The 17038-nt window shown below is 40.1% G+C and overlaps 1 protein-coding gene across 1 annotated transcript; it reads right to left on the bottom strand.

Annotated features, from left to right (window-relative positions):
• Window positions 1–3663: 3663 nt before the first annotated feature.
• On the bottom strand, window positions 3664–13207 carry LOC108716466 (uncharacterized protein C1orf115 homolog). The gene is made up of 2 exons (XM_018262622.2): window positions 12155–13207; window positions 3664–4845 (listed from the first exon to the last, which is right to left on the bottom strand). Exons 1-2 carry the CDS (start codon window positions 12458–12460, stop codon window positions 4723–4725), a joined length of 429 nt encoding a protein of 142 aa, XP_018118111.1. The 5' UTR covers window positions 12461–13207; the 3' UTR covers window positions 3664–4722.
• Window positions 13208–17038: the final 3831 nt, after the last annotated feature.

Below are 17038 nucleotides of genomic sequence, written 5' to 3'. Positions count from 1 at the left end.
CTCAAAGACATTCCTCCAGTTGTCCATGTCTAGAGACACAAGCGACGGGACCTGAAGCCCCAATGAAAGTTCAGAAGCCTCTGTTCTAGCCAATAGGTCTGTTGTCTGTACCAACCAGCTCCTGCTCTCTTTCACCCTTGTGCTTAACTTTGAAACTGGAGAAGTGACCCAGTAGGGTGGTGCCCAATGGTGCAGGTGCCCCATGTGTATGAATGTAAAGGTGAGGGGCCCAGTAGGTGTGATTGAGGAGTATTTGCCAGATTGGTGGGGACACATGAAAGTCGTATCATGTTGGAGCATCAAAGACCTGGTCCAGAAGAGAAGCAGCAAGAAGCAATGAGAATCAAAGCAAGACACAAATGGTTCGGTTACTCTTTTTGCCCCATCTACTGGAAGGGTTTGAAAGATCCAGACTTGTTATCCTTCATAGTAAACTATGACATTTTCCTGCTCTTTATTTCTCTCCATACAGGCCCCTAAAAACCCGATATAAGTGAATAGAGAGCTGTGTAACTTGCTTGGGGCTGTATATAAATCACAGTGTTTGGTAGAGTTGAACTTCAACTTCTTCCATATTATCCTTCAGTGTCTGTAGCTGCCTATTCAAATTGCAATACCAGATACTTCCACTGGGTGTCTCCACACTACATTTATTCATAGGCAGCATTATTAAAGGGGTGGTTCACCTTTAAAACTTGTAGAACTTTATAGAACGGCTAATTCTCAGCAACTTTTCAATTTGCCTTCATTTTTTTATAGTTTGTTTAAGAATTTTCTTTCTTCTTATGACTCTAATCCAGTTTTCAAATGAGGATCATTGACCCCATCTACAAATCAATTGTTCTGTAAGGATACAAATATATTGTTATTGCTACTTTTTATTACTCATCTTTCTATTCAGGCCTCTCCTATTCATATTCCAGTCTCTTATTCAAACCAGTGCATGGTTGCTAGGGGAATTTGGACCAATTGCAAATTGCCTCAGAATATCACTCACTTGACCAAATGGTAATGGAAAGCTTGGTTGGGTCTGTGTATAATGGGACAGGTCAACTGGATTTCAGAGAAGTTTTTGTTGAGCCTTTTATATATTAAATGTTGGCTAAGAGTGATACTTTGATGAAAAAAAAATATAAAACGGTTTTGTAGAAAGTACTGTCTGTTTGAACTCTCAATATTTAATTATGGTTTGGCATGGTGCCCCAGAAGTCAATTACATAATGTGTTTATGACTTTTTGTTATGAGGGTTAGGGGGAAAATGTACTGAAATACCAATAGCATTGATAACAGAAGCCCTTGAGGTCTGCCTTGGGGTGTGTTCATGGGAGTCTGATGGGAACATCAGAAGAAACACATTTTTGTTGAAGTGGGTTCCAAGTGGTTTTGATAATTATATGAGCTTTATTGCAGCATATAAAACAGAGGGTCCCATTCTGTTGGCAGAGATCTCTCCTGTGGAGCAAACGTGGCTGCTGCCCAGGGTCCTTTTCCAGGTTGAGATCCCCCAGTCTCTTGGTGCAGATGACGGCTGTTTCCTTAACTCAGACGTTGATGTATTCTTTATTATCTTAATAACTTTATTAAATAACATTTTGCTAAGCATCTCAGGCTTAGCCTATGACTAAGTGTCCTTGGTAGACACGAAACGCGTCAGGCCTTGATTCTTAATTATGGAGAATAAAATGCAAGCTTTTAACCTTTATCTGATTTCGGCTCTACTACTTTGTGGTTCCGGCCTCTTATGATGTCTCATGGTGTAATCATCTCAGGAGTGGTTGTAAATTATTCCCCAAAGATTCTTACTGGTCAAAACTGGGCTCTACATGAGAGTGTTTTTGTTTTAATTTGGGGCCCCATCCTATTTAGCTGCTAATGTTGGAAGGGCCCTGCTATCAAGCAGTTGTTTTTAATGGTGGCCCCAGTGAGTCGATCACGTTTAGGCTCTGCTACACTTGTTTCTGCCCACGGACACACTCCAACAGGAAAATGAGATTTAATATGAATTTTAATTAAAAATAAAAAGCAAAAAATACGTCTCCTATATTAAAGCCATTACATATAACACTATATATAAATATATATATATCTATATATATCTATATATATATATATATATATATATATATATATGTATATATATATATATATATATATATATATATATATATATATATATATACATATATATGTCCAAGGGTTGCCAGCACTCTCGATAAAGTTACTTAAATTTGCCTGGGTGCAGTGCCAATAAATTATCCATAACTACTACAAGAAGGTCCGCACTCTCAGGACTTATAAAAATCATAATATTTATTATAAATGACTAACGTTTCAGCTAGGTCCCTAGCCTTTCTTAAAGTAACAAACTGAACATTAAACTGCCTTAAATATACACTGTGGCGGGAACAAACAGCTGGTAAAAGTCACATGATCAGTAATTCAAATACTATTAGTACATTCACTTTAAATACTTAAATTATCGAAAATCCACATATAAACCAAAACTAGGCAATATATATCCCCTAGTTCATTTCAATTACAGTTAAAAACAAGACATTTGTAACCGCTGATGTTTAACTATTTAGTTACTTTAACATGAAACAAATTAAAAGATTATGTTACAATAATGTCCAAAACTTAGAGTATCAATCTACCAAACTATCATGGGCTATTGCATCCATAGTTAATTTAATTTAATCCTATTATACAAGTTCTATTTCCCCATTCTTTGGGAGCTCTCTATATGATAAGGTGTCAATGGTTGGATTATTACATATCCTTGTTTTAACACACCTGTTCCTATTTTGCTCTCTGGAGAAAGGAAACTAATCTGCTAGTTAGTGGGTCAGACAAAAATATCGTCAGACAAAAACTGTGTACAAGGAGACTGTGTTTTATACGTATTGGATCCATTTATAAAACCTATGGCACGGGATGTGATCTCATAGGGACAAGATCAGGGTTTGGAACCCATAATTTATACAATAATATTCACGTGTGGATGGTGTGGGAGTATGTCCCGCCTATAAATCTTTAATGATATAGATATTGCCCCACTTATATGAATATTTGTGCAATAGCCCCATATGTGTAAGTTAAAATAACCCGTATCAATATTGACACCATATCATATAGAGAGCTCCCAAAGAATGGGGAAATAGAACTTTAATAATAGGAGTAATTGAACGTCGGCACCCGATCTGGGAGCCCGATTTGGACACCGACCCCCCCCACCCCCCTGCCAACATTTCACACAAAATGTAGATTATAATGCATAATGTACCCCCTACTGAAATTTATAAAGATATTAGAAGTCACCTCGGAGTTATGTGACCTGTATAAAAGCTTTATATGGTCACATAACTCCTTGGTGACATAATATCTTTATAAATTACAGTAGGGGGTACATTATCCACTATATAAACGGTGCATCGGTTATAATCAGAGCGTAGTGATGTCATTTTTGTCACATGACTCACTGAATCACTGAAAAATACTTGTGTATTATAATAAATAAAATACCCCCTGAGGCTATTAGAGTTCCATGACCTGTATAAAAAACAATCAGTATTCGGCCTCGTATATGGTCATGAAACTCCTCAGTAACTTATAATAGCCTTATATTTTACAATAGGGGGTACTTTATTCACTGTATATATATATATATATATATATATATATATATATATATATATATATATATATATATATATATATATATAAATACAATTGTACATTATATCCCAAAAACACATTACAAAATGCAGTCTATTGAGATTTTCTAGATATGATAGTCATGTTTTTATGTACAAATCTAAGAGAGGGATAGGAGTGGGGTATGAACAAAGGAATAAAAGCAGAGACGACATTTGGGGCGGCCTCAACCTTTGTCTCCTCTTGGCCAGAGATTATTTCAGGTAAAATTTTATTAGAACTGATAACTAATATTAGTATTTATGGGTTCAGATGTTTTTAAACTACAACTCTCAGCATCCCACAAGGAGGCAGGGAGGAAGAACCCTGTGCAACTGAGTTATCTCCCCCCCCCAGTCCAGTTGGGAACATATGTTGAATCCTGTGTGTGTATAAATGGATGTCCCCTGGTATATATTTATATATATTTGATGACAAATGACTTATCAGCATTAATAATGTTAATTAATATTAATGTCCAACTACTGCACCACCACACTCTCCTCCTGCACCACCACATTCACATTTTGCACCACCATGTTTGCCTTTTGCACCGTCACACCCTCCTTCTGCACCTCCATGCCCTCCGTCTGCAAAACGATGTGCTCCTTCTGCATCACCACACCCTCCTTGCCCACCACCATGTCCTCCTCCTGCACCACCATGTGCTCCATGATGTCTTTTCCTTCTTTCAACCTGTGCAACAATTTTTAATTAGGGGTTCTGCGATCTTATCAGCACCCATCGTGGTTTGGCCTTAAAAACACAGTACATAAGTGTCTCTCCAATTGTCCTTCCCACAATTCCTTCTGTTTTGCATACATTCTTTCCCAGAATTCCTGCTGATTTGAATACACTGCTTTGGTCTCTCCTTATTATAAATGTGCTGGAGACTAAAAATACACACATTAGGAAAAACAAAAAGTTCAGGAATAATGTCTGGTCTCGTTGGACCTTTGTGGTTCTGTGCAGTTTCTTTGAAGGTAGACAAGTTGTTTGAAATTCTTGGACAAAGTCTCCTTGAGCAGCTAGCGAGTCATAGATGACAGCACAACAGAAGTCATGCTCACTGGACTAGTGTAGGCATTGGCCAGTCCCTGGATTCCGATCAGCAGGTATCTGCAGCCGGTGCGCACAGCCTTCCCCACATTCTGAAAATAGAGATCAGATTAATGTTGGATAAAGCCTACAATGCAGAAGAACTGTGTGTGTGTCTGTATATACATTCAGCCTCCATAGCACCTTTTAACCCTCAGTCTGCCCCTGGACTCAAGAGCCTTCTCTTAAAGGGGTGGTTTACTTCAAAGTTAACTTTTAGTATGTTATAGAATGGCTCATTTAAGAAATGTTTCAATTGGCTTTCATTTTTTCTATTTTATAGTTTTTGAATTATTTGCCTTTTTCCACTTTCCAGCTTTCAAATGGGGGTCATTGACAAACATTGACAAACATCTAACAAACAAATGTTCTGTAAGGAGACACATTTATTGTTATTATGTCTATTCAGGCCTCTCCTATTCATATTCCAGTCTCTTATTCAAATCAAAGCATGGTTTCTATGGTAATTTTGACCCTAGCGACTAGACTGCTAAACCTGCAAACTGGAGAGCTGCTGAATATAAAGCTAAATAACGCAAATATCACAAATAATAAAAAATGAAAACCAATTGAAAATTGTCTCTGAATGTCCCTCGCTACAGCATACAAAAGGTGAACAACCCCTTTAACGACATCAACATTTCAATACAAACTTGACCCTCCAACGTGTATGTAGTTAGGCTATGGGCCCACAGCATGGAACATCACAGATTCAAAATGATGCTGTGAGTTGTAGTTCAAAGACAACTGGAGTGCCACAAAGTTAAATGTATTATAAATAACATTACAACATTTATTTATCCCAGGTAGATGGTGAGTATAACCCTGCATCAGGGTGTAAGGTATAAAAGAAAATGACATCAATGCTGCGGGAATCTTTTTGCCATGTGATCAGATTTGGAGCTTATCATGTGACCTTTAGGCCTGACTTGTTGGAATGTACAAACACTGATAGGACTTTACCTTTACGCTTGACCCTGTCCCTGTGTGTTGTTCCCACTCAGTTGTTATTGATCAACAGTAGTGATGTGCGGGCTGGGTTTTTCCCGACTCTAACCTGCCCTACTTCAGCCTGTGCCCACCCGCATCTGACTTCCGGGTTCCTTTTATAGACCCGCGCTGACCCGTCCAGCCAATGACTTCACAAAAGGGGCGGGGCGAGCAGGTGCGCGGCTATAAAGCTAGAAGCTGGCATTTGCGGGCAGGGGGAGCAGGAGAAGAGTTCAACCCGCACCCGCCTACTACCCGCGAAGAGGAGTGTGAAGTCGGCTCGAACCCAACCAAACCCGCTCACCTATAAATGTGGTGAAACACTGAAGCAGCTACACTTGAAACCACTGGAGTGCCAATTTGTGTCCATCCACCTTTAATACAGGCAGTTATGGGCATTACTCAGTGCTTCTATTAAAGAAACAGTATCACTAAAAAATGTAAGTCTTTTAAAGTAATATAAATATAATGCAGTGTTGCCCTGCACTGGTAAAACTGGTGTGTTTACTTCAGAAACACTACTATAGTTTATATAAACAAGCTGCTGTGTAGCCATGGGGGCAGCCATTCAAGCACAGTATACACAGTAGATAACAGATAAGTACTACTATAGTTTATATAAACAAGCTGCTGTGTAGCCATGGGGGCAGCCATTCAAGCACAGGATACACAGTAGATAACAGATAAGTACTACTATAGTTTATATAAACAAGCTGTGTAGCCATGGGGGCAGCCATTCAAGGACAGGATACACAGTAGATAACAGATAAGTACTACTATAGTTTATATAAACAAGCTGCTGTGTAGCCATGGGGGCAGCCATTCAAGCACAGGATACACAGTAGATAACAGATAAGTACTACTATAGTTTATATAAACAAGCTGCTGTGTAGACATGGGGGCAGCCAATCAAAGCTGAAAAAGGAGAAAAGGCACAGAATACACAGCAGATAACAGATAAGCTCTGTAGTATACAATGGGATTCTTCAGAACTTTCCTGTGCTCGAATGGCTGCCCCCATGGCTACACAGCAGCTTGTTGATATAAACTATAGTTGTTTTTCTTAAGCAAACACACCAGTTTTACCAGTGCAGGGTGGCAGTACATTATATTGTCATTCCTTTAATATACTTTAAATGTTTGATGTTACTGTTCCTTTAATTGGCAAATTTTCTTTAGGTAAAACAGATCTACTGTATTATGAGACCCCCAAGCCCCCATACAAAGTCAAGTTTGACGCCCTGAGAGGCCGGCAGTGAATGCAGCAATACAGACGGATTCCCTGCAGGTGATGCAACTGGTTTAGCAGGATCCATGTATTGCAGTGATAAATTATCTATAAGCCAGAACTCCCAGTGCAGCCTGACACAGACACAGGGAATGCAACTAAACTGGCTGAGCAACACGTGCCTGCTGCTGTTGTTATTAAATGGAAACTCCGGCTTCCAAGCCAAAATTTGATAAAGAGGCCACATAACAAAGAAACCCTATAATATCCCCATCACAGTTTCTTCAAAAAGTATGAATAAATGCCACTTTCTATGCTGATATCTGACAGTTCTTCTCTTTCTGCATCATTTGAAATCCTGGCAGGGAAGGAGGGACTAAACTCTGATGTTACAAATTGTAACAACTTCTCCACAGTTTACAGACAGCATGCAGGAACTACATAACCCACAATGCATTGCACTGTGATGTTCCTTTCCTTATTGAAATCACATGTGCAGGGAATTTTGGGGTTTGGAGGATGCAGGCTGAGGACAGGTGGCTGGTGATACAAAGTAACAGTAGTCAGTCAGCTCAGCAAAGTAGTCAGACAGATCAGCAGGAGAGCAGGGGGCTAGGCTTAGGGAACTGTCAGAAACCATTAAAAATCATGAAAAGTCTCCATATTTTTTAAATGATGTATATTGCAAAGTTGCTTGAAATTGTGTTTACTTTTCAAAAAGCTTAAGTTGTGTTTTTGTGGAGTTCCCCTTTAAGAGCTACAACTAAAGCAAGACATCCTGCAGCTCCCCAGCTTCACATTCATTGCTCTACTGATACAAATACAACTACAATTCCCTACAATGTATTCCCTTTGGAACACTGGCATCATTTTCATTTGCATCTGTAATACAAATAGCTAGAATCTCAGCTGCCATAAAGCAGGACAGGACTGCTCTTACAATGGGGATCATATAGGATCTGTGCAGCCACCGGGACAGAATGCTCTGTTATACAGATAGCTAGAATCTCAGCTGCCATAAAGCAGGACAGGACTGCTGCTTACAATGGGGATCAGATAGGATCTGTGCAGCCACTGGGACAGAATGCTCTGTTATACAGATAGCTAGAATCTCAGCCATAAAGCAGGACAGAACTGCTGCTTACAATGGGGATCAGATAGGATCTGTGCATCCGCTGGGACAGAATGTTCTGTTATACAGATAGCTAGAATCTCAGCTGCCATAAAGCAGGGCAGGACTGCTGCTTTTGGAAAGGAATGAAGAAGACATATCCATATGATCACCCTTCCATATACTCAGACGATATATTGGGGGGTGTTTCACCAAATGTAATTACTAAACATTAAACTCAGTGGTTAGCACAGATGCAACATGTGTATTTTGATAATAGTGTCCCTTTAAGTGTATGCCATTTAAAGGGAACCCTTCAGGGAATTCTGACCTTTATTGTTTGGCACAAGACATTTCTCTTTTCCTTGTATTGTCAGGGCCACAGGGATGATGCTGTCAGTGGGCAGGGGAGGAACTGACCAATCCCGGGGGACTTTTCCCAAATTCAGAAGCAAAGGATGTTATGGAAACGTTACATTCAGAGCCCTTTATAGTGAAGGAAAAGCCCATCTTTCCCTATGACTCAAATTATTATTTTTTTCCTTACAAACATTTAACCCTTTATATGATGTCTGATTTGAGAGGCAACTTTTCCACAACGAATAACCATCAACCTGACAACATAGAATCTACAGCCCCAGTGCTCTAAACTGTTCCAGCATTGCTGATCGTACAGAATGTAAAGGGTTAATAATATTCTCTGTAACATGCTTAAAGGGGTTGTTTACCCTTAAGTTAACATGTGGTATCTTATAGAATGGCAACTTTTCAATTGGCCTTTATTTTTTATTTTGGATAGTTTTTGAAATATTTGTCTTCTCCTTCTCTTTCCAGCTTTCAAATGGGGATTGCTGACCCCATAAAAAAAAAGCTCTGTAAGGCTACCAATGTATTGTTATTGCTACTTTTTTTTTACTAATCTTTCTATTCAGGCCTCTCCTATTCATATTCCAGTCTCTTATTCAAATCAGTGCATGGTTGCTAGGGGAAAGTGGACCCTAGCAACCAGACTGCAGAAGTTGCAAACTGGAGCGCTGCTGAATATAAAGCTAAAAAACTCAAAACCACAAATAATAAAAAATGAAAACCAATTACGAATTGTCTCAGAATATCACTCCCTACATTATACTAAAAAGTTAATTTAAAGGTGAACAACCCTTTTAAAGGACAAGGAGACCCTCGATAATTTTTTAAAATGTAGACTGGTCCCATTCTCCAACCATATAATGTGCTCCCCTCGAGACTTCCCTTTCCACTAGCCTAAAACTGGCCATACATGGGCCGATAAAAGCAAGTCGGTAGCTTATTGGCCCGTGTATGGGGCCCTCTGATGGGCATCCGTGATTGATATCTGGCCGAAAGTCGGGCAGATCTCGATCGGCAGGTTAAAAAATCCCGTCGGACCGTGGACCGCATCTGCGGTCCTGCGATCTGACCTCCCATACTCCTGAATTATGATCTGATCATTGGGCCCTAGAGCACAAAATCAGATCAGTCCAATATCGCCCACCTCAATGTGGGCATATCGGGCAGAGTTCGCCAAACGAGCGGATCTGTATGTGTATGGCCACCTTTAGAATGCAGTGCTGGCAACACAACTGGGGGGCTTCCTATCTGCCCCCCAGATTCCCTGGCATTGATTGCTAAGCAGGAACACATGCACTGCTACCCAAAAGGTGTTTGTACTGCTATTGAAAAGTATCTGTTGCATTCTCTGCACCTCTGACTCCTGAAACTATGTAGCAGCAATGCAGCTGATAAACAGACCTGGAGGAGAAATAACTTCCGCTACATTGTTTCAGACATCAAACTAAAGGAACAGAAAGGGATAAACAGGTGCTGCTTTCAATAACAATTACTAACGAATGTATATTGGGAAGTTGCTTTCGTTGTGCACAACAAATATGGGCTGTGGACCCCTGTATACATGAAATTGCCTCCAAGGCCCACTTAAAGGAGAAGCAAAGGTTAAAACAAAGTAAGCTTTATCAGAAAGGTCCACCTAAATACACCAGTAAACCTTCAAAGTAATGCTGCTCTGAGTCCTCTGTCAAAAGAAACACAGCATTTCTTTCCTTCTATTGTGTACTCATGGGCTTCTGTATCAGACTTCCTGTTTTCAGCATAAACCTCCTTGCCCCGGGCGTGAGCATGCTCAGTTTGCTCCTCTCCCACTCCCTCCTCCCATCCCTGCTGTAATCTGAGCCCAGAGATATAAGTGAGCAGGAAGAGACTCAGGCAGGAAGTGATGTCACAAAGCTAATATGGCAGCTGCTATCCTAAACAAACAGAGAGCTTCTAGAGCTTTATACTCAGCTATGGAAAAACATTCTACAGAATAAATATAGCATTCTAGTTGCACTATATCAGCTAATCTATTGGCAATAAACTGCCTCCGTAGCTTTCCTTCTCCTTTGATGGGAGGCAGGTCCATACTATAATTATGCAATGTGTATGTGGATCTAGCACTAATAGATTTAACTGCTTTTACCACCTGCCGAACCTCCATTTAAATTAAAAAATATATTTAAATAAAAATATATTTAACATAAAAAAGGGCCAAAGATCTGAGTCACATCCATCCCCAGTATTACATCACTGAGCTCATTCCTGACTTGAGTCAATATGAACTTGGCCCCAATTAGTTTAGACTTTTTGTTCTGATTCTGATCCAATCAGAAGGTAAGGTTCAGAAGTGAATATCCATGCATAGAAATGCTACTGGTGCCATAGAGGGACAATATACATACGTATATGCGCCTTCACTAGCATCTAAACTGATCAAACATTCTGCCTGTTCTTTTTATGAAAAAAATCCAGAGTTTCTTAGGTTTTTAACATAAAGCAATGTTTTGGTTCAGCACTTACTATCTGTCTTCCTTGTACTTAGCTGAGTTGTTTAACTGAAGAAAAGATCTGTATAAACAACACCCCTCCCTCCTTCCCTTTGTTGCCACTCACCCAAGATCACCTCCTGTGGCTTTGAGGTTTTTGTGATAACTTTGACTTTATTGAAGGATAATAATGACGTGACTATGGGATCAGAATGTGATTATTCTAAATATGGAACCTAATGAGGCTGTGCATAAGGTTCCATGACTATCAGCCCTGCACTTGATTTCCAGGTCACCGGGCTCTGACTTGGGTTTGGTTTCCCTGGTGTGACTTTAATCAATTCTCTCTAGTGCTAAAAATTAGATTAGATCCCTAAGTCTAAACACAATTATTATTATTATCATCAAGCTGCATATAATGGGATATACAGGTATGGGACCTGTGATCCAGAATGCTCAGGACCTGGGGTTTTCTGGATAACAGATCTTTCCGTAATTTGTATTGCTATACCTTAAGTCTACTAGAAAATCATATAAACATTACATAAACCCAAAAGGCTGGTTTTGCTTCCAATAAGGATTAATTATATCTTAGTTGGGATCAAGTACAAGGTACTATTTTATTATTACAGAAAAAAAGGAAATCATTTTTAAAAATGTGGATTATTTGGATAAAATGGAGTCTATGGGAGATGGCCTTTTCATAATTCAGAGCTTCCTGAATAACGGGTTTCCAGATAACAGATCCCATACCTGTAGTGAATTCGGGCAGTACTGACCCCTAACAGTGAACTTTATGAGTTAGGGAACCTTCTTTCTTCAATTATATCCTTATGCCCCGCAAAGGATTTTGTGACCACTCACAGTGAAGGGAGGCTGCTTGATATATTATTTAATGTACAGTGTGAGTGCTATTGGGGATACATCACACACTCACATACTCACACTCACAAACACACACAGAGACATACACTCACACACTCTCACACACACACAATCACACACAACACTGCCCTGTGTACAAGGAATAGAAGCTCAGGACACAGTGAGTGGGAGTCCAGCTGTCACTCACACATATAATAATAATAATAATAATAATAATACTGTATCATTAGTAGGGACAGGGTTCCCATAATTACTGCCCCTCAGTGAGTGACTGGGTCTGACTCATTACTGGCACATGAGATGCCCCCACTCACCTTGGCATATTTCTTTACTTTCTGCTTTCTCCTGTATGATTTCTCCTGGGGGCTCTCCTTTTCCTCCGCCTCCTCCAGGGGCTCGTACCTGTCCTGCAGGGGAGTCACATGCACCTTCTTACTGCTGCTCTTCTTCCCCTTCTTGTTCTTCTTCTTCCCCCCCTCGGACTCTGTGCCCAGTGGTACCTGCCGCTCCTGTGTCTCCTCCCCTCCCCCCTCTATACAGGTGCCCTTATTACCCTCCTCGGGGCGCAGCTTCCGGTACTTGCCCTTCTTTCTGCGTTTCAGCTTGTAGCCCCCCGCCATCCTGCCGCTAATCCTGCGCCCTCCTCACACTGCCCGACACTGCGCTGCGATTAAAACCCACTGACAAGTGTTGGACTTTGCTTCCTCCAGTGCAGGAATGTCTGTGCTCGCTCCTACCACCTAGCGGCAGCCCGGCGCTACAACACTGGATAACCCGGAGAAGATCATGGGAATTGGTTGCTTCCTATTGGCTTGTCTGAGCGCTCGCTCCTCCCACCTAGCGGCAGAACTGCGCTACTACACCTTGTAACGTTGTCAGGCTCAGACTCTGCACCCGCTGATTTACTGACGGTCATTGTTGTTCTGTGGCTCCGCGGGGACCAACATTCATTGTACTTGAGGGTAAATATGGAGAGGTCTGTTTATTGGCAGGATGTCCCCTCCCTTCCAACCATTGTTTTCAGTCCCTACTAATGTTCTCACTGTTCATTTCATACACTGGGCCTGATCTAACAACCAGGGGACAGGGGAGAAACATTTTAGTCTCACCCTCTGACACGTTTCCCTTATTGGTCAATTATGGAATTGGGGAAAGTAGAGGAATTTCTAGTAGTTTCTCAATTGCTTCCCAGATACCTGTGTCCCTTCATTGGTTCTCAACTACAGGGACCTGTCATCCAAAATGCTTGGGGCCTGGGGCTTTCTGGATAACAGATCTTAACATAATTTGGATCTTCATAACTCCATCTTTAAGTTGTGTTTTAGTATATTCTAGAATGGCTAATTTTAGGCAACTTTTCAATTGGTCTTAATTTGTCTCTGTTTTTTTTTTACAGTTTTTGATTACTTTCAACTTTCAAATGGGGGACACTGACCCCATCTAAAAAACAAATGCTCTGTAAGGCTACAAATGTATTGTTCTTGCTACTTTTTATTATTCCTCCTTCTATTCAGGCTTCTATTCATATTCCTGTCTCTTTTTTTTGATTATTTGTGCCCCTGAGGAAGACCCTGAAGATCGAAACGCGTTGGGCTCACCAAATATTATTTTGTCATTTTTGTTATATTTTTTTTTCCTTTTTTTGTAATAAATACATTTTTTCAACCGGGTGTGCTATCCGTTGCTTATAATATTTAGTTCTTATTCAAATGAATGCATGGTTGCTAGGGTAATCTGGAACATAGCAACCAAATGGCTGAAATTGCGAACTGGAGAGCCACTGAATAAAAAGATAATTAACTCAAAAAATGCAAGTGATAGAAATGACATCCATTTTCAATTTTGCATCACGCTCTGCATCATACTAAAATTTAATTTAAAGGTAAACACATTTAATGTATTTTGGAAAGGTGCTTAAAATTTCATTCAAATTTTTTTGGGATGGAGTTCCCCTTTAAAAGTGTCAGGTTTTGGGAGCTCTAACTGAACTAGCAGTACAGACTGGGCAGAGAAATTGAAAGGGTTAAACATTCAGGCCACAAATTCATTCCATAGGAAGGAGCCGGCCTTGTGATCCACTGCTGGGCACGCTCTAATGAAATCAAAGGGTCCAGTGTTTTCCAGGCCCCTGAGCTCAGCACTTGTGACAGCTCTGCTTGAAACAAATCTCATTAAATCGAAATAAAAGGACAGGCAAAATCTGTACCCGCCGTGCCAAGGGGCGGCTCTGACTCGGCCAAAAGTCAGTTCCACTGCTGGAAACGAAAGGGCAGCACATGTTCTCATCCAAGAAACATTTTCCATCCCCCAAATCCAATACAAATAACTACAGTTTTACAATATTTTAAAAGCACATTATATCAACCAATCTTGGAATCCAGATATAATCCACATCCTTCATGGCTTTCCTTACTCAGTATAACTGGGCTGCTCCCATGTCTAACAACGGATTGGCTCAAAAGTTATTGGGAGGCAAAAGCCAGCAAGTATTCCGCCATTTTCCTACTTTGGCCAGCAGAAGGCGTGGTCAAATACGCATCAGAAAGAATAGAAAACCCCATGGACGCAGCACTAGGGCTCATATGGGATCTCTAATAAATAGAGAATCTTAACTGTAATCTTAACTATATATGTATATGTGATTAGTACAATAATAAACCGTGAAACATGTATTTTGTATTGAGGGTGTATTTCTATAGGAGAAAAGAAGCAGTTTTTTTTCCAGGTTTTTTTAAATGAATGGTTGGAGTATTGTGAGTGGCCTTGTTGTATGGATATAACATAAGCAGTAGATTAACAAACCCTGGAATATGTAACAAATAAAATAAAAAACTATGCAGGTATTTAAGAGACGTAACAGCCGCACCTCATCTGATGAAGTGCCCAATGACGTGAAACGCGTCAGGAGGCAGTGGCTGATATGAGGTATACAGACAGGGGGAAGACACTGCCTTGTGGTATGATATGAGTTCATGTTTTCACATTAATGGTACGTCTGAGATATTAGGGTCTCCAAATGTAAAGTGATTACTCACCACGAAAAGGAAGTGGCCCAGGTGCACCGCCCTGAGCCCTCAAGCACGGGGAGCGGACAAACCAAAAAACCTATTGGAGCAAGCACTCAATGAAGGCAAACTTCCACCAGGCAAATGGTTCACATTGAAGGAAGTTTATTGTGTTCACAGCCTTACGCGTTTTGTGTCAAAAACCCAATCACAGGCTATCAAAGCCTAGGCTATGAGTGTTGATGACACAAAACGCGTAAGGCTGTGGACACAATAAACTTTCTTCACTTTGAACCATTTGCCTGGTGGAAGTTTGCCTTCATTGAGTGCCTGCTCCAAAATGTTTTGTTTTCACATTGATTTTTACAATTGCACAATGTTCTAATTGCTGGGAAAATGCCTTACCATACTGTGCATGTTCTTTAAAGGAGAACTAAACCCTAAAAAACAAATATGGCTAAAAATGGCATATTTTATATAGTGAACTTATTGCAGGAGGCTAAAGTTTCAGCTTGTCAATAGCAGCAATGATCCAGGACTTTAAACTTGTCACAGGGGGTCACCATCTTGGAAAGTGTCTGTGACACTCACATGCTCAGTGGGCTCTGATTGGCTGTTGAGAAGCTAAGCTTAGGGCTCGTCACTAATTATCCAGCAGAAAATGAGGTTCGTCTGTAATATAAGCTGATGCTACAGGACTGATTATTAAATTCTGATGCTAATTGCACAATAAACTCACTCTTGACTGAAGTGTATTTTTCTAGTTGTAATATTGGTGTGTAGGTGCATCTCAGGTCATTTTGCCTGGTCATGTGCTTTCAGAAAGAGCCAGCACTTTAGGATGGAACTGCTTTCTGGCAGGCTGTTGTTTCTCCTACTCAATGTAACTGAACGTGTCGCAGTGGGACCTGGATTTTACTATTGATTGCTATTCTTAGATTTACCAGGCAGCTGTTATTTAGTTACCTTCCCGTTGTTCAGTTGTTAGGCTGCTGGGGGGGGGGTGATATCACTCTAACTTGCAGTACAGCAGTAAAGAGTGACTGAAATTTATCAGAGTACATGACTGGGGGCACCTGAGAAACTGACAATATGTCTAGCCCCATGTCAGATTTCAAAATTAAATATAAAAAAATTAAATTTGCTCTTTTGGAAAATGGATTTCAGTGCAGAATTCTGCTGGAGCAGCACTATTAACTGATGTGTTTTGGAAAAAAAAACATGTTTTCCCATGACAGTATCCCTTTAAGGTACAAAGGACAAGTGGTTAAAACAGCAATAAGAACAAAAAGCAAAAGACCAGAATCTTTGTTACGAGAACTGTTCAAGTAGATTTTAATAGAGTGCACCGAAGAGTGAATATCTTGCATCAAAATGTCATTGAGTACACTAAATAAAGGGGCGAGGGGGGCTAAACTCTCTCATCACCTTTTTTTTCCCTAAGGCAACAATCCATTTTAGAAAGAAAACCATTACGAAAAGAAAAGTAACGCTACGTCACGTGGTACGGTACATTTTTGTACGGATTTTGTCAAATCTCAATCAGGAAGCCTTCGTCATAATAATAAAAATCCATGGCAACAGTAACATTTAAATAATAAGAAATGGATCAGGATGGGGGAAGATAAAAAAAAAAGTCGATCACAGCTTTAGTGGAGATTTTCTGAACAAATTAACCCCTCGCAGACACCAGCTTCTCAGGAGCAGGGGCCGACCACAAACAAAACTTTTTATACAATCATTACAACATTAAATAACATTGCACCATCAAACCTGTAAAAGGTTAGTTTCATAAAATAAAAAGTAGTAAAATGTACCAGCACTAGTGGTTTTCTCTCTCTTGCTCTTTTTAAGCTTTTACACTAATTAAAAAAAAAAAAGATATATTCATATATATATATATTTTGTGTGTGGGTTTGAGGCAGTTGCCTTAATAGAAAGCTGCACATTACAAGCATAATGAACTGGAATAAATACACGGGAAGGGGATCTGGTAAAAATATTAAAGCACCGGCAACACAAGAACAACAACGTCGGCAGAGGTCACTGTAATACGTTCGCAAATCCTGAAAAAAAATGGTGGGGAGGTGGCAGTTAGAGAAGGAGGCAGTTAGAGAAGGAGGCAGTTAGAGAAGGTGGCAGTTAGAGAAGGTGGCAGTTAGAGAAGGTGGCAGTTAGAGAAGGAGGCAGTTA

The sequence above is a fragment of the Xenopus laevis genome, chromosome 5L (assembly GCF_017654675.1).
Source record: "Xenopus laevis strain J_2021 chromosome 5L, Xenopus_laevis_v10.1, whole genome shotgun sequence".
In the NCBI taxonomy this organism is placed as follows: Eukaryota; Metazoa; Chordata; class Amphibia; order Anura; family Pipidae; genus Xenopus; species Xenopus laevis.
Note: the sequence above shows the minus strand (reverse complement) of the source record. Positions and strands in the feature narration are given on the sequence as shown.